General features: G+C 44.0%; 1 protein-coding gene across 27 annotated transcripts in view; it reads left to right on the top strand.

The window, feature by feature from the left end:
* Window positions 1-18167, top strand: part of AGAP1 (ArfGAP with GTPase domain, ankyrin repeat and PH domain 1) — a 254020-nt gene extending 235853 nt beyond the window's left edge. For all 27 annotated transcript variants that reach the window (XM_015867761.3, XM_085552896.1, XM_085552894.1 and 24 more), the window contains 2 exons: window positions 16175-16430; window positions 16782-18167. In XM_015867761.3, the coding sequence (XP_015723247.1) occupies window positions 16175-16430; window positions 16782-16985 (460 nt within the window). In that variant the 3' untranslated portion in view covers window positions 16986-18167. The remainder of the gene's footprint in view (window positions 1-16174; window positions 16431-16781) is intronic.
* The last annotated feature ends 2526 nt before the right edge of the window (window positions 18168-20693 follow it).

Below are 20693 nucleotides of genomic sequence, written 5' to 3'. Positions count from 1 at the left end.
ATCATGAGCACAATTTGTCAAGCAGTATTTAATGGACTGCTTCTAAGTGTGTACGTGGGCAGGGTAGCTTGTAAATTTGAACGTGCCTTTTTTTCTTTGACAGCAATCAATAAATGTGCTATTTATTAATGTATTTTGAGAGGTGTTCACAGACTTTTTATGGTTGTTGTGTGCTCTCTCGGATCAGTCAAAAAGAAATGAGAGAGCAGAGCGGGATTTCTGTGTTCACAATCGATACTGCACTTTTCTTTGCTTTTCATGCAAATAGGGGAATTGTAATGAGTTTTGCATTGGTGAGTTTATTACCTCTTCCTGCAAGGGAGCAGACTTGGTGAGGAAGTTCTTCTCCCAGAGCAGTATGTTGAATGATGCAGCCTGGCCCAAAGCTGGTGCTTGTCTCTCATTTGGAGTAATAGTTTCACTGCTAAAATAAACAGCAACAGCAAAAAAAAAAAAAAAAAAGATTTTCTGGAATATGCCATTCCTGTCCAGAAGTACATTTGGTAACAGTTGACAAAGCTTGGAAATTAAGCTTGGTTTGTGTGTTGGCTTTGTGCCTCTCAGGCATCAGTGAGAAAGGTGAGCTTCCTTTTAGCCAGAGCTACATCAGCAGTGAAAGTGGGATAAGAATCACAGCATGTTGGCTTGATACAGGGGTTGAGATCAATGCATGATGTGACCAGGGCCTTCTAAAGTGAAAGGGAAGCTCAGAGAAGGTTTCATGTCTTCAGTGGGTAGTTTGGAGAGGGGATGTGTAAGGGGCTAGTGAAATAATTGTGAAGGTTTATAGAAATTCAAGAACATTGGGAGGTGGAAAATAGGTTCTTGTGGTCCAATCAGTGCTCCTAAGAGTAGAGGATGAAGATGGGAAGGAATGTTGAGACTGGTTATGAGGCAAATTGTTCTGTGCATTTATCTCCCAGGGTACAGCAGTAAATCTCATTGGTTTTAAACACAAGGCAAGGGGCTGGATGATCTAGAACGCTTTTGCTTTCTAGGTTTACCACGTCTCTTAAAGCATTCAGCAGCTGTAGGTGCTGAATTTTGAGAAGATTTCTCTGTTTTATGTTGAGTTCACTGCCATGCCAGAAGCTTACAGAAATCAGCTCTTGGCTGAAATAGAGAACCTAATTCCAGTGCTCTTTCCTCCCGTGTCCCCTGCTCCCCTTTTGCATCCGCTGGATGTCCATTTCTGTAAGTTTTCCCTTCAGAACAAACCTATCATTTTTCACCACAGGATATTTACAGCTTCAATCAGTGCCAAATTCAATTGGCTTCTGATCTCATCGCTGGAAGTTATAGATGCAGATATTATTTGCACTGCGGTTAATTATGGAGCAATCAAACTTTGGCTTTTCCACTGTAATTTCCTCTGCCAGCTAATTTAATTAATCACCCCCAGCTCAGCTCTTCCAGCTGCGACTGGCAGGGTCATTAATTAGACATGTGGTGGTAGCTCATAGACCAGTTCCTGTTAAGGGGCCGCTGCCCACTTGATCTCTAAGGGAGTGATAGCATTTTCTAAGCATCCAGGCAGGATTAGAGGTAGCCGATACATTGTTGTATTCTTCAGAAGTGAAAGCGATTCCCAAAAGATGTACTGCAAGCAAACAGCATGATGGCTGTGACTGCTGGCACTTAGCACACCAGGCGTGGTTCGGTGAGGCAGGAGCACCATCAGATCACACCGCCAAGATGCAGTATTTAGAGGCAGATTCTACTTCTGTCTCTCACACAAGCTGCTTTCTTAGCTTGTTTTTTAGTGCTGAGTGAGTGCAGATTCCCACTGCACACGTGTTGTGGGATGCGGTCTGCCATCCAGACCTGGGATTTCTCAATGGACCATCCTTTCTGGCCTGATCCGTGAGCTAAAAATATTAAATAAATGCTCAGAAAGTGGCCAGGCATCCTTCTGACTCCTTCTGGGAGCTGTGAATGGCTTTTGTCAGATGGAAAATGTGGAATTTCCTAATGAAGAAAAGAAACTGAGCATGCATTCTCAACATCAGATCACATCCGGAATAGAAATGTGAGACGGTAGAAATGTTTTCGTTTTGGGTTGTGGGTTTTTTTTCATTATAAAGCCTGTATAAAATAACCAGCTAGGTCTGTTAGGCATTTGGGGTGGTTTGGGGATTTGCTTATAGGGAAGAAACCTTTACTGTACAAAAATTGTTTGGTTACATACTGCTTAAGAATCTTATCCGGATATTACTGGTAGAAGGGGTGTGATTTGGGATGTGTGATGGCCTAGCCTAAGAGCCCTTAGAAGTCTATTTATTTGGGGGGGTGAGATCTTAGTCATCATTCTTGCCTGGTCTAACTTGGTACTCGGCAGTAATAAACCCTGCCATTGGGATCTGCTCTGCATCCCAAGTATCAAAGCAACATCTAAAGCTTTTGTGTACTCTGCCTGCAAATTCAATTGCAAGCATACCCAGGATCTTCTGTATCTTCCTCAGAGTACCAGCCAAAGCCCCTGGTGTTCCCATCACACCACATATTGTATAGATTCTTTAAGCAGGTAAGCTAGGAAGGCTGGAAATAGCCACGCTAGCTGTAGCTCTCAGCTTTTGCAGCAATGTACAAGAGCTAGAGAGTTGTAGTACAGGTTGGTTCTGAACCTGTTGCAAAGCTGTCATTTCTAATCAGTGTGTCTGTCTGCCAGAGGTGGACTGCTGATGGATTAGTTGGAGTCTCCCCTGCTTCTTTTCAGAATAGACAAACTCCACTCAAGACAACTGTTTCAATCTTGGGTCACCAAGTCTCTCTTCAGATGCATCATACTCTGCACCAGTAGCTTTCTTCTTCGTTGTATGTCTCAGAAGATTCCCTTAGCCTGAATTGTTTGGGGAAGATGCTTTCAGTACAGAGTCCCTCCCTTGCTCACAGTCAGAGCGATCTCTAGGAGTTTTCACAGAGATGCAGTTCAGCAACTGTTTGAGAGCGAAGGGATCACATCTGCTTTAACATCACTAGAACACAAGGACGATTGTTGACATTGTATTGCCATCGAAGTCCTGACGAGGAGAGATTTGTAGTTGATAAGAAAGCAGCCTGTCTCTTCACAGAGGCTCTCTACCGTTCCTCGGAGCAAAAGTTAGACATCATTGTGTACCAACTTGAGCAGGTAGCTAAGCACTGTCTTTTTGGAAAACCTTTCTCAGCTTGAAGCTGGTAGGCTCATAGCTGGAAATGGTGCCACTGGAAGGAGCAGAGCCCACAGTGATGTTGGTGCTGCAGAACAGCTTCCAGAGTTAACTGAGGATAATCTGCACTGAAGACTTGAATCTGGAGTGGTCTTTGCTGGAGAAAGTACCTGAGGTTCCTAAAATAACCTTTAGCGTTCTTCTATAGGGGAGCTGGCAAATGAGTTTGTTTTTGCTCTGCGAGAATCAGAATTATATTTGTTCTCGATCAGCAGATTGCAATCACCCTGTGCATCTTCACCTACTCATCTCACTTGGTTTTGTTTTATTTGAGCGATAAATATCCTAAATCTTCCCAGAGCTATTGCGTGTCTTCTGTGGAGACTCATCATAGTCCTGCCAGGCATTCATCAAGGCTTCCAATGAACCACCGCATTAAGTATTCCTCTGCTCCTTATCAATCAAAACAGTTTGCTTCTAACTTTACTTTTTCTTCCTGAAGTAATCAAAATCTGATATTCTACAGATTGCAGAAAATTGTCACTCCCATAATTTGTGCTAATCCATCACGTGAAACAGCTGTAATTTGGGCATCAGAAGAGCATTAAGTTTTTAAATAAGCAAGAGATAGTCAATGAGAGCATCCATTAACTGCTCCAGATGACAGGGCAGGAGAATGTTTGGATCACAGGTATTTTGGGAATTACAGTGCAGACATTACAGAGCAATGGGGCATCCGCAACAGGCAAAATGTTTTCTGTGTGTGTTTTCATGAGTTTGCTCTAGTATTCAAAAGAGGTACATAAGCAAACAGCATCGCCTGAATTTTCCTTAGCTCGAGCTGCAAATCCAGTGGGTTCGCAGGAACGTTCTCTATGGAGAGACTGTTGATGTGGCATTTCTGGTACCCCTGTTCAAGGGGCAGAGCACACCATCCACAGATCTCCTTGCTGGAGGGATGATGGTCTTCTAATCGATGTTAGGATCTTGTGGCCTGGCACAGTAGATGTTCTGTAGCACTGCATCTAGGATATGCATTGTGCATACTCTCTGTCTTCAGTTCTTCTGTCCTATCCTATTTGACTCAAGTTGCGTATTAAACTAATTTCCCCTTCGAGTAGTAATTAAGTGTATACCATTTCTCTTCACTTGGCACTGCAAACTAAGCTCTTCCTTTCTGAGGGGAATAAATATTGGGCACAACCAACAGAATTCTCCAGCATGAGGGTGTTTTACCTATCCAGGGGCACCTCTTATCATCAAAACAAAAAAGACCTATTATAATTAGAGTGTAAGCCTCCTTTTAAAAGGGTGACTGGCAAGAGGAAATTATAAAGACTTGAGACAGCAATTATCAGCCACTGAAACAGCAAATCAAGCTGTCTATACCAATATCCCAAAGCAACACAACGCAGAAGCCATGGAGGGAGGTTAGATTAGAGCCGCCTGGGTGTGAGCTGTCTGAGCAGCGGAAGGTGCTGATTGTAGTTGTCAGTTTGCTGCTGCTATAAGCTCTCCTGTTATAAATACACCCCAGCCTCTGTCATCTGCAAAGGATCCTTAAACCTTTCTTTTCTCCCCTTCCACTGCTTAAAAACCACAGCAGCTGACAAGTCCAAATGTTTGAAATAATTGGATTCTGCATTCTAATTCATCTGTAAAGTATTCGTTGATTAAATTAGCCTAATAGATATTATTTCTTACATGGCTGCATAATTTCATCCTGATTGGATCACTATGGCGCTAACGAGTCCTCCCGTTTACTACTGACTCGAGAGTCACAGAAGGCTGCAGATAACTATCATCTTGTTTCCATTTCTCCTTTACCAGGCTAAAAGTTAAAGTGATGTGTACTAAAGGGCACATAGCTAACGCTCAGGTGCAGTTACACAGTGTACTGCGGTCTTCATGGACCAGCATTAGAACGAAAGAATATCGGTTTATATAATCCGGAGACCTCTTTTATTTACTCAGTGGGTTGTTCTGAAGCAGAAAGATTAACTGACCATTTAAATTCCTTGGGGGAGGGTGGAGGGATATGGAAGTATTTTTAAGTAAAATACATTTTATTATCTCATCAAAGCAGGCGTGCACGTTGCAAATGAACCTCGTAAGGGCTGCACACATTCAGGGAAATGAAAATGCTCCTTTTTGAGATAACGTTTCAACTAAAGCGGTTTTATCTCCTATTAGTAAGATTTTCTTTGCACTGCAGTTTGAGTGTAAGCAAGGGAAAGAGGAGGACATTTTCTTCCATTTCATGCAAACTAGGAGCAGATCTTTGTTCCGTTGGGTGAGAACGTTGCACCAAGAGCCTTGGAGCCCCAAAGGTCACGGTGGTGCGGCCCAGTCTCGGGCCTGAGCCTGCCGCCAAGTCATAGAAGGGGTTAATGTTAATTCCTACCCTGACTGACCCAGGGCTGCTAACAGCCGGTAGGTTTTGTTTTGTATCGCGCCGGTGAACTGAGCAATCAGAAAAAAAGTTTTTGGCAAGCCCTTGGCCTGCCCAGGATAGAAGAGATGGGTCGGCTCAGGAAACTGTTTGCATGAGGAGAAGGGGAAACAATGGCCGCTCAGCGGGAGCAGAAGGGAGACCCACTCCCACTGAATAGCTCCCCGAAAAACCCGGCTCAAAAGGAAGAGGGCCCGCTGGCGTTTGGGAATCCAATAAATTGTTTCAGGAAGTGAAAGTCTGTCCAGGCTAATGGAGCCGTGATTGACAGGTGGTTCTCATTACGGTGCCCATCAGGGGACAGAGTGAATTCCAGTGTTATTTAGGAGGTTAAGGAGAAATAAGATGCAGGTGACAGCCCAAGGCTGAGGCGTCTTGTTCTTAAGGTTGCTTTTTTCTGTGAAGGGTCTACAGAATGTAAAGCAAGGAGGGTGATAGTTTGGCAAGCAGCAGTCAGTCTGCCGCAACTGAAACTGAGCTTACCTGGTGCATGTGAGGGAAAGCAGGGGGATGGGGTGCTGCCGGGTCTGAACGGTGCTTTGGTGTTTCTCATGTCAGAGTTAGCTTTCCTCAGCAATAGGATGGGATGTTCTGTCTGTCGAGCAGGCAGAGAGCAGCAGCCACGTACCAGTGCTTTTGGGCACTGTGCAGAGTGATGAGGATGGAGCATGTGGAAGCCATCACTGGTTGCTCCCCTTGGCGTGAGCTAGGACCTTTCTCCTGAGCCACACAGGGATATCGCGCTAGCGCTCAGCACCAAACAACCACAATCACTACTTTTGTCTCCTCCTGGTGCTCTTACTGTGGCAGCTGACAAGAGCAAATCACAAAGCATTTAGCTCAATCAGAACAAATTTGATCAACTGCTGGCACGAATGCAAAAGCCTTTTGAAGAGGCCACCTAGGGTTGGGTCAGATGTCTGGAGCGTGCTTCTCTGAGGTCTGAGCCTAGCTTGAGGAGGAAAAGGAGTTACCGAAAGAAAAGTGCATCACTGGTGATTCAGATTAGCTGGTGTCCCTAACCGATAGGCATCTTTGTGCTGCCTTGGATTACAGAGCTGAAACCAATGTTACTTGAATAGGCTGTTGCCACCAAGCATGTGTCTATACGCTGTGGCCAGAGTTTTAAGGTAGATCTGTATGTACACTGAGTGTGTAAAACCATACAGACCACCTTTTTTCCCCCTTCTTCTGTATTTTTCCTTTTTCTGTCTGTGATGGCCAGATAATCAGCACTAGGTGTCTTCGCACTTGTCGATGTCATGGGGTGGGAAGCTGAGAGATCTGCTCCGAGTCACTGTATTGATAGAACATTGCATGGTGCATGGTCAGATACAAGGATGTAATTTAACCAACAGATTCACGGATGGCTTGTGAATGACGGTGAAACTCCCGAGTATGACGCGTGTAATAAATCTGGTTCGACGCAGAATTAATGTGGTATTCAGAATGATTATTTACCATTTGAAGTTCAGACGTGACTGTGTGCAAGAAGTAAATAGCTGTGCACGGGGCATTGGGGAAGGACACTTAGAGGGGAGAAGAAAAACGCCTTCTTGCATTGTTTCACAAGTGCATTCCTCAGTAATACTAATGAGAATTGCACTCTAAATGCAGGATTGATTTGTGATGAGATCAGCTCTAAAGAGTACATTTGTGGAGTGATAACCTGATTGGTGGCCCTGCCTCTTGAATGGCTGAAGGGGTCTAATTGGCATATAACGCACTATAAATTTATTAGCAAGTTCTGCTTTCTCATTGGCAGACCTTCTCCTGCTAACCACCAGGAAATTACCAATTTTCAGGAGGTAGTCACTCAAGTCGCACTGTGTCGGGGTTTTAAAAAGAAACCTCCAACGATACCATTATAAATCCTGGCTTAGAGCCTGCACGTCAAAAGCCAGCTGAAAATTGGTCGTTTCTGTAGTGGACGACTTGACCAGAGTAGAGAACCGTGTGTTTACTATTCAACTTTTTATCCTCCTTCAGTCATTCCTCCTTCCCACCCCCTTGTTGCAAATCCAGGTTGCACGAAGACCATTAGGAGCGGACTAATCAGTTTGGCAGCCCTTGGGCTGCAGCTGCCACAAACTGGTGTATACGCTTCATAGAAATTACAGTGTTTTGGCAGTTCACGTTCAGGGCTTTGATGTACTTATTGATACATGCAGCCCTGGGGCACATCAGGCAGAGGAGGAGATACCCACATTAGGGAATTTTCAGGAGCACGATAGAAATATTCAGGAGTCAATGTAATTGTTTCAGTGAGTCTGCTTTTAAGAGGCACATTGGAGCCACAAATTAGAAAATAATATTCACGTGTTTCTTCTAATTGGTAACAGATACGGGATATTTTATCTTTTTTTTTTTTAAATAATTTCCAAATGTGTCCTGAAGAGGGATTGCAGGAGAGTGGCTGAAAGAGAGAGGGCACTCGTAGATGCGGTGCTTTGGCAATTGTCGAAGAGGTTGTCATTTTGGCACACAGCTTTTAATTCCTGAGCACCTCTCTCCAGAGGTTCTCTTAAAGTGGAATTTGCTGTCGCTTTTGGCAGGCATCTCCTATGCATATTTTCTTTGCTGTTGGGTTTTATCTGGGTTTCCCTTTGTTAAGCACTAACCATATGGCTTGTAAATCATAAAAGCCAAAAGGTTTGCGAGCGATTAATAGAAGTAGGTGTGCAATTAGAAATGCTTCAGCAGTACTTGAGCACTCACGTATCTTCTGATAGCTGAGCCCATTTCAAGTCTCTTCTCTTTGGGCACCTTGGTGTTGCGTAGCCCTTCTGGCAGCTTCGTCCACCTCAGCAGGAGGTGTGTTTGCCTTTTGCAAAGGGTTGGAAGGGATCTCAAAGAGATCATTGAGTCCAAACTCCTGCCAAAGCGTGTACCCTACAGTAGGTCACGCAGGTAGGTATCTAGATGAGTGAGGAGTACTTCCATAGGAGGAGACTCCACAACATCTCTGGGCAACCTCTTCTAGTGCTCCTTCACCGTTACTGTAAAGAAGCTCTTCTGCATGTTGGTACAGCACTTTCATTTCTTAGGTATGGAGGAAACCTCAAAGGTTTCTGTGAATGCTAAGGGCTGGTGATCTCTCAAGTTTTTTTTTTCCTTTTTTTTTTTTAATCTTGATGACTCTTAGTCTCTTGCATTCTAAGCAACCAGTGCTGGTTTACCAACAGCCCTTTTTAAACAGCAGTGTCTGTGGTTGTAGAAAGGTGTCAAACAGCTGCAGTCCACCACAGCTGAATCAGAAGGAATTCCCATTGTTTTCTGAGAGATGCCTTGTCAAGACAGGCATCATTTCCATTAAATAAAAACAGTAATAAAAAATAAAAAAATAATGGGAGAGTCTGGCCATATGAATGATTTCTGTAGAGTCCATAGAATCAGCAAGAGTTAAGAGGAAGCCAAGGCAGCTGATGAACTAATGATTAGAGGTTTTGCAGAAGAATGGGCAGAGATGTGTTGGAGAGAAAGAGGAGGGTGTGAGATACATTAGAAATGCTGATGTGGAGAATTTGGGAGGTGATTACAAGAGGAAGCAGAAGGGAGACCTCCAAGTGACAAGGGAAGGTTTGGCCAGCTAGCAGGGCCCTGTGGTATCTGAAGAACATGGGTCAAGGAAGGTGCCCGACAGGATGCAGGTTCTTCTCAGTCCTCAAAACCTTTAGCTGCAACCATGCCATCCTTCCACCGCTGGCTTGAGAATGAAGAGTGCTTGTTTTTATTTTCTTGCTGTTCCAAATGTGTTTTTCCTCACAGTCTATGCTCAAGTACAATGTTTATCACTTGTATTTTCTCTTTTATGTCCGACATAAATTTAGTGTAGTGTTTTATGGAGTTTTTTCCCAAATACTCCAAAAAGTGTCGTCTTACTGCTTCTGCCAAATTAAGATAATATTAAAACCCCCTCAAAGGGTTTTTGTTTTGTAAACCAAACTATAGCGTTGCTTGGGAGTTACTGGCAACAAAGGATCAAAACTGTCAAGAAAATTTGTGAACATCTCGGAGAAGTGTTGTATTTAGACTGTCCTCTCTCAGTTCCTGACCCTCAGGTAAAGATTATGTTCACATTCTGCAGCCCAGAACGTGCTTTTACATTTCAGGTCATTGAAGCCACCTTGGTATACTAAGCACGCTGGCATTTAAGATCTCTTTAATGTCTATGCAGCAAGTTCATCAGGCCTTCGGGTAGACCTTAGAGGTTTTTTCCCATCTCATTATTTATAAAGCATTGGTGCACTCCTAGTTATGATACTCATCCACTTTACAGCATTGTGAGCAGAGGAAAGGCTCCATTTCTCTTCTTTCATCTGTTTATGATGTGATACGTTCCAAAGCAGATCACATCAGCGACTGTTATGGTATCCTTAATGCACTGTGATAGTCACATCACGGGAGGAGCTGCTGTAAAGCATATCGCTGATGTACGTCCCTGTTATATGCCACATTACTCTGAGTCTGTGGGAACCTTACTTGGCTACCTCGCTCTGTCTCTCAGCTGGCACAGATTATTGAAATTTATGCATTGAAATATTTGTGTGTCACTTCTTTTCTTTTTTTTAATACCGTGCAAGAGCTTCCTCTAGATGTGAACATAAAGGCAGGAGCCTGGTTTGAGGTGAAAACAGCTCCTGGCTTTGACATATATATCCAAGATAACAGACTGCCTTCATTTTCTTCCTAATCACTCGCTGCAGTTCAATTATCTATTCAGAACTACTTCCATGTTTTGTGTTAAAATTTATTTCACGTGCTATTTTCATAGTGTTCCCCAGAAGAAGGGAGGAAAAAAGTCTATTATCATTTCTTGAGCTATATTTAAGATAATATTGCATCCAGTGTATCCGTAACATAGGAGAAAATTAGTGTTAACAAATTGCAAAGTAATGGAATCTTTTTAGGTAGTAGTTGTAGGTAATAATTTTTCCCTACGTGTTGACATTGACAGAACAAGGGGAATGGGCTGTGTCCAGTCCATGTAGTATAGAACCACACAGTGAAATCTCGCCTTCTGTTTGGTAGTCAGCACAGGGAGAGATTTTGATCTAACTTTTGCAAGGTTATTTATGTGCCTCTTCGTCAGTGCATAAGGTAGAAGTGACGAGGCTGTGAACACAGCATGCTTGCAGTGGTCTGATAAACAGTTGGTGAGAGGTGGTCGCCATCCATTGCTGTTTTGTTTGGGGTGCTCATAAGGTCTCTCCTTGCACATCTTAGGAGGAACCCATCCTCATCTGCTGTTTGCAGTGCTTTTTAATTTGGCTTTTGGATTTAGCAGCAAAGAAAATTTCTGGAGTTCTCCAAATTTTATCTTCAATCTCAAGGGGCTGCTTTTGTTCTGCACAGTTGCACAGAACAAAAAGGCTTTGGTTTGTATTGAGAAAAGACTCAACCATCTTGCAGATCTTACATTTGTCTGCCTTCTCAACAAGCCTTTTCTTAGCATCTGCAGTGTCCCCCACAGATGTATGTCATATAGCTTTCCCTTAGCTTAATGCAGAGTAATTTCAGGGTTGATACCTTTTATCAACTGAGCATCGTGCAATGAAAACAAAAGTTTGCCGTCATTTGTGTGATAGTTCAGAGTCAGAGCCTACAGTTGCAGGATAACTTGAGTGACCAAGATGGGATTAAACCATTTCTTAGCTGAGCTGCCTGCCTTGCCAAGCCTGAGGACCCCAGGCTGGAGCTGTAGGCCAGCTGTGCTGTCAGGCCTCACAGGGATGCGTGGTGGCTGTCCTTTGGCCATGCCATAGGGCCACTCTGCATCCATTGGGGTTGTTTAACTTGTAAGAAGTAATAAGCTTAATAGGTTGACTTTATTTAATTATTAATGGTCCCTTTCTGTCCGTACAGCTCATAAAACACCCTGTAGGTTGGCAAAACACTCATAATATTGATCAGTAGCCAGGGAGATATTTATTTCCTCTTTGCCCTGGTGCACATAAATCTCAGTCCTTTGCCTCCTTCTCTCGGTACGCAGGATTTACAGTGGCCCGCTTCTTGAAAGCTTTCTGTAATTAAGGAACAAATAGCCATCGGTCTTTGTTTGCTGTCTGGAGCCCTCTTGTTTGCCAGGGCCCTACATATCCCTCGTGGGCCTGTGCGCCTTCCCCCTTAGCAACGCAGCCTGGGAGAGAAGGCATGCATGCTAGGAAGCAGTCAACTGCTAAGCACTCTCTTTGCAATAGAGTGGGGTCTTCTCCTGCAGAGAGAGGAAGCCCCTGTGTTTTCTCAGCATATTGTTCCCGGCTCCTCTTCCATGCCTCTCCTCCCAGTTCCTGCTTTGCTTGGGACAGGAAGACACTTTGGAAATTCCTTGCTGCTAGCCCTTTCTTCCTGCCTTCTCTTCATCTCCCCCCTTCCCTTTGCTAGTTGCAATTAAAAGCATCGTGAACCTTTCCAAACTTTTCAGTTCTTTCCCCCACCATGTTTTTCTTCCCTTTTACCCATCGCAACACGGCATTCCCCACTCTAACTGAATTGGTGCTGTTTATCAGACATCTGTGGGGTCATTGCAGAGGGTTTTCTTTAAATGGCAAGCCCTGGCACCATCAGCCACCCAGCCCTGACAGCAGGGCTGCACTGGCCATTAGGTGATGTATGCTTCTTGCATGCTGGACCACAAAGCTAATGACATATTCTGGGATGATCCCAGAGTTTGGGAGCTATGGGAGTTAGATTTACTTCATTTTGTTGGAACAGACACATTAACTTTGTCAGCTGTCCAACAGCAGAGAAAATCTGGCAGTTCTCCTGCTGAGCCAGCCAGGTTATTGCAGCGTTAAACGTTGCACTTCAGTAAGCATCCAGAAATGGCAGCACATGAGCATGGCACCCGCACAGCACTGACGTTTGGGTGAATGGCAGTAGAGAGAACATTTAGAGGCCTCCTCAGTCACAGAATAATAATTTTTTTTAGTAAGAGAGAAGAAAATACTTAACACTTTTCACCAAGATGGCTGAGCCAGGCACCATTCTGGAAGAGACCGAGCTGCACAGGGCTGAGCTCCTGAATGAGTATCTCCAGAGCAAGCTCTCAAGCAGAGAGTGAAGAGTAGGTCTGAAAGGAAACTGTGCTCTAAGCAAATCTGCTTTTTATGCTCTCTCATGCTACCTAGTTAACCCTCCCCCCGCACAGTGCCCAGTATTTATGTTTCAAGATAATAACGATGTGATGTGGCTGGCAGAGTAATTTAAATAATTGGACATTATCTTGAGAAGCAAGCACCTAATGAGATGAAAATAAACCGAGAAGTGAAATTTTCATCTGTTTCTAATAACTCTTACCTATGTACAGTATCACTGCTCTGTCAGGGTTTTCATTATTCATACCACTTTGTACATAGAGTTCACCAGTGATGGAGACTTGCAGAGCTTAGTGGTGGTTTTAGGCCAGGGCTTAGTGGATTTATATCCCTTTCCTGCAGAATATATTGCAGTCTTACCCTGTTGTATTTGGCCCTTGTGTATCCGGAAAGGTGTTAAGCTTTTCTCGGAAGTCTGAGTTTGAATGGATAGCTTCAGAGAGAGAAAGCTCAAACAAAGCCCAATCTTACTTTCATTCTTCTTCCTATAGCTGTATAATCTGTTACTCTGGAGTTTATAATCTCTAATTCACCCATGTATTTGCATTAACAAACAGGCAATTCACAGGTTCTCTAGCACTAGGTGTGTAGGTGCCATCCGAGCACCTGATGATGATGCTTCTCCAATACACTGGCTTTAACTGATCTTGAAAAAGGGATTCTGCTGGATTTTAGTAGCTCAGTAAGTAAGCAGAGTAGTCTCATTCTGGCTTATGGATGTCACATGAAGACAACTAGAACCGAAACTGTATTGTTGAGGGAGTTGTTTAGAGTGGAAGAAGCAGAATTACAAGAAAGGGATGAAAATATGAGAAATATTTACTAGCCTGTGTTTAATTGTACATTCCCTTTATTTTTGGGGATCAGTTCGGTATGTTCTGATTAGTTGCTCTTCCTCTCATTTCCTTGTACTCTTCTTATTCAGTTGATTTATTTAAAGGTATGTCAGTGCTGGCTGAAGCGAAACACTGTGCCTCCTCTTCCTTCTTATTGCTGACCGCTCCAATAATTCATTTTTTAGCTCATTAGCTAACAGGGGATGTGAACGGTGGTCCTCCAGGGGCCTGGAATGAGGCCAAGTGATCTACTGCTGACAACTCTGCTCTTGGACTGGCCTTCCTATGGGGATATGAAACCTCAACCAAGACGGGCTGTAGACCCCAGAAGTGAGACTGTGGCATCTGAGTGAGTGCACTTACGTTGTGTTGTCAGGGTCCCAAGTGGATGCTTGCAGTGCAGCTGAAGCTGCTGTCCAAGAAAGTCCCCACAACTCATCATTTGGGATGCAATGGTTTGTGCTAGAAATGAAGAGAGGAGGTCTGTGGATGTTGGCTTTCTAGAATATGTTTCAGAGTTGGTCCTTCTATATTTCTGCTGTACCAGTCCACGAGGCATGGGCAAGTATGCTCCTCCTCCTACCCATGTCATTAAGCGTAATTTTCTGTGAGAAAATCCAAACAACGTACCTTTCTTTGTACCCAGTTTGTACAGTTGAATAGGATCTAAATCTCATTCCATAGACAATGTCAGTGACGTGCTGCCCCCAAATGTCTGAGCCTTTTAAAACATCTCTGCTCCTGTTGGCAGTGTTCACTGTGTTCCCACCACAGCACTGCAGTCTGGGGGATGCTCTCCCCACCACTGGGTCTGGCTTGTCTTTGCACTGCTCCCATGCAGCACAGGGCAGGTGTGAAACTCATGCCAACAGGTTTGTAAAACAACAGCCTAAAAATCAAAAAGCTCCACCTCAAGTCTCTGTTTCCACACTGTAATGCAGTTTATGATGAATAGTAATTAGAGGTGGGGGACTGCTGTCACACGGCTTGAGTTTAAACAGAAGGGACGTCTCTTCCAGCCGTGGTTATACAGCAGCTGATGCTGTGGCTAGAGCCCAGAGTTGCTCAGAGGTGGTCTGTGGACCTGGAGGGGGGTTCATTTGCAGATTCAACAGCACTAAAAAGATGGCGATAGTTACAATGCAGGCAGAAAATGAAGTGTTTTCTGCCTTTTGGGTCTGTGGGTATATGGAATAAATCCCCAAAGCCCAGATATGTGCCACTGGTGTGAAACAGGCCTGGCTCAGTCCATTTTTCAGTCTGGCATGTTTAAATGTGGAGTGGGTGTATTGGTTACACTCTCAATACCTCAGTACATACTTTAAAAAGCTGACAAGAGCTATATTAAACACTGGCTGGGTGCTGGTCCTAGAGATGTTGTGATGCTGCAGGAGAGCACGTTTTATTGTAAGTAACTGTATGTGTGTCACATACAGTTCAGCCTCCTCAAAGGACCTCCACTGTATCTTTACCTTAAAACAATACAGCTAACAGAGGAGTTAAGGATCGCAGTGGCAACAGAAGTCATTTTCTTTCTCCTCTCCATCTTGAGTACCTGAACTGATCCTGTTTATCAGATCCTGCCATCAAAGGTTAATTTGCGGCTCCCTAAATGTTTTCTTTTGTCTGTGTGCCTTTTAGCTGGCAGGAGTCATTCAAAGGTTTAATTTAAGCGCTGCGCTTTTTGTGTTAATTATCTGTTTGCACTTTTGCTCTGAATAAAAAGGCCTATACCTGTGTGCAGGGTGGATTGTCGTTGGTGCAGAGAAGCTCATGCTTTGGGAAGCTCTGCATGAGAGCATCCAGAGAGGTCACAGTAAGGTCACTCCGCATGTACCAGGAAATGATGCAAAACTAATCCAGATTTGCTGTTGGAAGGATCTGTTTACATAAGTATTTAAAAACAGATTAGGGCTAACCTGACACTAGATTACTGGGAGTAGTGTAAACAGTGCTGAAAGGCGTAAACAGAGCTTTTCCTTTTGTGCTCCGGAGGAAAAAATATGTCACCAGTAACAAGTTGCCTTGCTAGATGATGTATATGGTTTTCACAGGCTGCACAGATTACCTCAGGTACCTTGAAATGGGGCTTTGTCTAGGGCTAGATCTCTTAGATCACATAATTGTATGTTAATTATTGTAACAGGGAGTAGAGCCAGTTGTTTGTAGTCCTTGTTATCCTGTAACATAATAGCATCCAGAAAGCTTTTGATAGTTATTTGACGTATCAGGAGGAAGTGGCGCTTCAAAGTGCTGTTTTGATAGTTTGCATTTTGGAGAAACAAACAGAAGGACCCTCCATATGTCTTTTGCATTGGAAACATGACTCAGTATTTGAAAGAGGAAGCACCTCTGCAAGCAAGGCCATGTCTTGCAGGGGTTGCTCTGCTGTTTGAAATGCAAGCCCAGTGTGCAGGAGGGGTGTTTGAGAGTTGTCAGTGCCGTGCCGGTCGCTTCAGGTTTCAAACACGGACATTTTGTACATTTTCTGTACTGTGTTGTGCTGCACACCTTAACTCTAATGTGGACACCATATGCCTGATTTATCTTCTTTTTTTCTTTCCATTGATTGCTATTTGCTAGCACGCTGGTAGGCGGCAAGTCCAGGCCAGAGTGACGTTTTCTTTTTGGCTTCTCTAGGGAGGAAAAAGAACGCTGGATACGTGCAAAATACGAGCAGAAGCTCTTCCTTGCCCCGCTGCAGTGCCTGGAACTTTCTCTTGGCCAACACCTCCTGAGGGCTACAGCAGAGGAAGATCTGCGCACCGTCATCCTGCTCCTCGCCCATGGCACAAGGGAGGAGGTAAACGAGACCTGCGGAGATGGCGATGGGCGCACTGCCCTGCACCTGGCCTGCAGGAAGGGAAACGTGGTGCTGGTGCAGCTCCTGATCTGGGTGAGTGCTTGCTCATTGCACACTCTGTAAAGATGGTAACTTACCCTCCCTTCCGTCTGTTGCCAATTGTTAGAAAGCAAATGACAGAATGAGGATGGAGAAATTTCCTTGGCCACCTATTGGAAATGCCCTTTGAAATACCCAGGTGACAAATTCTGTTCCAGCTGTAAGACCCTCCCTGTAGAAACCTTCCTGTGTGTAACTCACCAACGTTCAGCTCCCTTCCCCTCTCCCTGCCCTCCCTTTCCCCAACCTCATCTCAGTTCCCATCCTCCTGGCCCGAGCTCACTCCCTCCCGTGTAATGCTCTGTCCTGCCCCAGAGCTTCAGGTGGCATCTCTTCTTTCTCTAGTATGGTGTCGACGTGATGGCACGCGATGCCCATGGGAACACCGCGTTGGCCTATGCCAGGCAGGCTTCGAGCCAGGAGTGCATTGATGTTCTCCTCCAGTACGGCTGCCCCGATGAGCGCTTCGTCCTCATGGCCACTCCAAATCTGTCCAGGAAGAATAACAACCGGAACAACAGCAGTGGAAGGATGCCCACCATCATCTGAGGAGCTCACTCATGTATTCGCTGACCTGAATTACATCCGCGGCCTCATATTCCTCCATTCCCATCACGGCTCTGCTCTGTGAGTCCAGTAACTTCCCTTTACCCTTTACCCTTCGGTGCATCCCTGTCCCATCCAGAAACAGCACGTCTGGATAGTGCGAGGGGATGAGAAGGAGCAAAAGGGGCTGCAGAGAAAGCAGTTGTTTCAGTGACAGCTCTCAAACGATGGAGACGGGACAGCGGAAGCGTGCGAGAGCGTGTGGGTTCTGTAGGACATGGCGCGTGGCACGGGACCATGGGGACAGTTGTCCCTGGGCACTGGCTCTACAAGTGTGGAAGGCAGGGGCGGAGGGAGGTGAGAGCGGGAGCGAGAGGAGAAGAAAGAAGAAACGGTAACTTTCCATAACTGACAGTTAAGCACATCAGTACATTTCACCTCTACCAAACGGAACGGCTGGATTTCATTCTCTTCTCTGAAGAGCTTGACGGCATAAATCAGAAGCAAGCACAGAGTTTGTCAGGTTTGAAGCTCCTATGATGGTATGTGTCAAATCAGTTGTAGCTAATCTGTCCAGGGAGAATACTGGCTTCATTACACTTGTATAGTTGAGTTCTTCCAGCATTACCGCTGTTTAATAGAACATGATTAGTCATCACGGAGAAAAAAGCATATTAGCTGAGGAGGTAGTTACATGGCACGCTTCGGTGATTGCTTGGATGTGATTGCAATATTCTTAGAAGCATCATATTATCTCAGACATGTTCTTTCAAGCCCTTGGAGCCCTCCTTTCTAAATTCACTGTCATAATTTAGTATCTGTTTAATTTTTCAGTCCAAAGAGAGGAAATGAGTTGCTGAGTGTTATTTGACTGCAGTCTCCTCGGCGTAAAAACAAAATGGAAAAAATAAATAAGAGTAACTATGAAACACAAAAAGGAATAATGAATACCGCTAAGGAAAAGCATTTCAAGTACATTTAGTACAATTAATAAACGCATTCAAGGCTAATATTTTTCCAGCCAGCAGAAATACGTTCTGTCATTTTGCCAAGGTAAACGTGTTGAGTTTTTTTGGTCACTCCTGTGATGCATTGCCTAACTTATACAGATTTTGTATTGTGTCTTTAGATTATATGTATGTAAAATCTATTTGAATAAAAAAAAAAAAACAACCAACACATAAATATGCATTGATTATTTTTTTGTTTGTTTGTTTGTACAGAAAAATGACACCTCTGTTAATTTATAAACTGTAATGGATGTGAACTAAATAATGTGCAACTAGTTAGGATCTGTGGATTCCAGATCACTGTGTGTTGAAAATATCCCCAGCAGTGAACTCTGTTTCTGTTGCAAGCCTTTGAGGAACATATCAGAATGAGATTATGGCACGCTTGGCATGAAAAAAGTATATATATATATCTATATATATGAAACCGTTTAGAAAGGAAAAGAGGCTGTTTCTCAGCACTGTAAATAGATTTTACTTCAGAAGTCACGACGCTTTCACAAGCCAAGATGAAAAGCCATAGTCTGGATGCGTGCGGATCAGATTTGATTAGTTTCAGGATTGATAGCCTTCACCGAAGAGGGCAGGGCATGGCTGCCCTAACTCTGAACCTGGTTGCTTTCTGGGATAAGAATGGCTTGTTGAAAGTAGCCTGGGCAGTTTGTTTGAGTTCCAAGTTGTAATACTTGATTTTTTTTAATCGTTTTATTATTATTGTTAATATAATTTGTATTAGCAGACAGATCCTGGCTTCTGCCTTTTTCTGCAAAACCAGGTTTCTGGCACAGGGAAGCAGGCTGTACTTTTTTTTTTTTTTTTGGCAGACTGAAGAGTGATAATTTTAAGTGGCAAATGGCAATGTGAAGATGGGGGAAGGGTATATCACAGAGAAAGTTGAAAACTCAACTGAATTAGATGGCAAAGGAGCAATTATGTGAAGTCAGTGAGGTGCACACAGCATAGTAATTTGGAAATCTACCTGCTCCTTATGTATTTCCCAAGCCTTTAGTGTCGTTCTTCCTTGGGGCTCGGTATTTCAATTGACATATGGATGGGAGGACGATAGCAATTGCTAAACAAAATATAGGTCAACACCAAAAATGAGAAGGAGAAAAAATTACTCTGGGTATCATAGGGAAAAAAGAGAGAGTGAGAGAAAATTACAGATTGGGTATAAAATCATAAAATCATGGTGGAAAAGCAAAGCCCAGAGGTGAAGGTTTGAGAATACTGACTGGCTTTCCTTGTTCTGTGCTGTTGTTTTGTCATATTTTGATACTGTACTGACCTCTGACCATAGGGGGGTCTTTCTCCATCTAGCCTAGGCTGGCTGCATCAGATTAGTGCTACATCTCATTCTGTTCACGCTAGGGTTTTATTATTATTATTATTATTTTACTTTTGAGAGATAATTGCTGTTTCTCCATTGTTCCCATACAGCTCTGGTACTGATGGGTGGTCCTTCGGTGATAGGACGGCCCACTGAAGTCTCAGCTGAGTGGGATGCTGAAAGCCCCCGTGTCTCGGTGCTCACAAGCTTTCCACCCATTCCAGGGAGCACGGTGTGAGCTGGAGAAGTGCAGCACATGTTCCCAGGCTGCCTGCTGTTCCCCTGGGAACATCCAGCATGTTCCTCTTGGAAAATCAAGTCCAATGTTTCAGATACGTTGTAGGCAAATTTGCCACGGTTAAGTTCTCAGTGCTTCTTCCATTTCAGAGCTTATTTTTTATTCCCTAATTGAAAATATTTTCCTTACATAGGTGAAACGTTCTCTTTTAGGCCACCTTCTGAGTGTAAGATGTGAGAAACAAGGGCAGCCAGGCTGCCGTGCAGGCTTCAGGTAGAAGAATTATATGCTCCTTTCATTACAAGAATTCTGCAGGTGAACCTTGGAAAACAGAACTTTCTTTTAGGAAAGGAACTTCCACTGTATTATAGGAAAAACGAAGTATCAAGCCTAGCCAACTAATAAACTCATGCTTTAATTAAGCCGTGACACAGTTGCTTTTAACCTAAACATAGCTTTTCCTTGGACGTATCGGCATTGGCAGCAGTGATGTCAAAGCAATGCTCTCATAGGCTGTGCTTGGCTTCCCCAGGGAAAATCTCCATCAGCTGAGCCTCGCAGTCCTTGGCTTTGTGCCCTGAGGTTTTGGGACTCTGTGCTCTTTCCAGGCGGATGCGTTTATGCTTTGCAAAGGGTGTTCTTGAAGCCATCCAGGTGCAGAGACAGGCGGTACATACAGAGGCTTTGAGAACCTGCAGGAGTTGTTCTGTCCCTGTTGCGTTCTGTCTTCTGTCCATTTTCAGGTCTTCGTTTTGCCTTTAGTCCCTCTTGTTGCTTTTGTGGAACCCACTTGTCAGACTGCTTACGCCCTTTGAGAACATGGTGAGCGAATTACAAGCCAAAATCTGGTCAATAAGAATTAGTGCATTGACTAAATCTGTTGGTGTTATCTGAGGGAATTGAGACTGTGGCTGCGTTTCTCACCGAGTGCCCCCACTGAACCCTTTTTGTGATCCCAGATCCTCTTAAATCCCACTTCCTCTGCACTTTATCCACCGTGGCTAAAACACAAGATGGAAGTGTTTGCTAATAACGTCAGCACTTTTTCTTCTATTTACGTTGGGCTAATGGCTGTTGAGGAGCAGAGGTGAGACAAACGCATTGAATCTGGCAACTGAACCTTCACCTACCAG

Source organism: Coturnix japonica, chromosome 7, assembly GCF_054131305.1.
Source record: "Coturnix japonica strain WE chromosome 7, WE-NBRP24, whole genome shotgun sequence".
Classification (NCBI taxonomy): Eukaryota; Metazoa; Chordata; class Aves; order Galliformes; family Phasianidae; genus Coturnix; species Coturnix japonica.
Note: the sequence above shows the minus strand (reverse complement) of the source record. Positions and strands in the feature narration are given on the sequence as shown.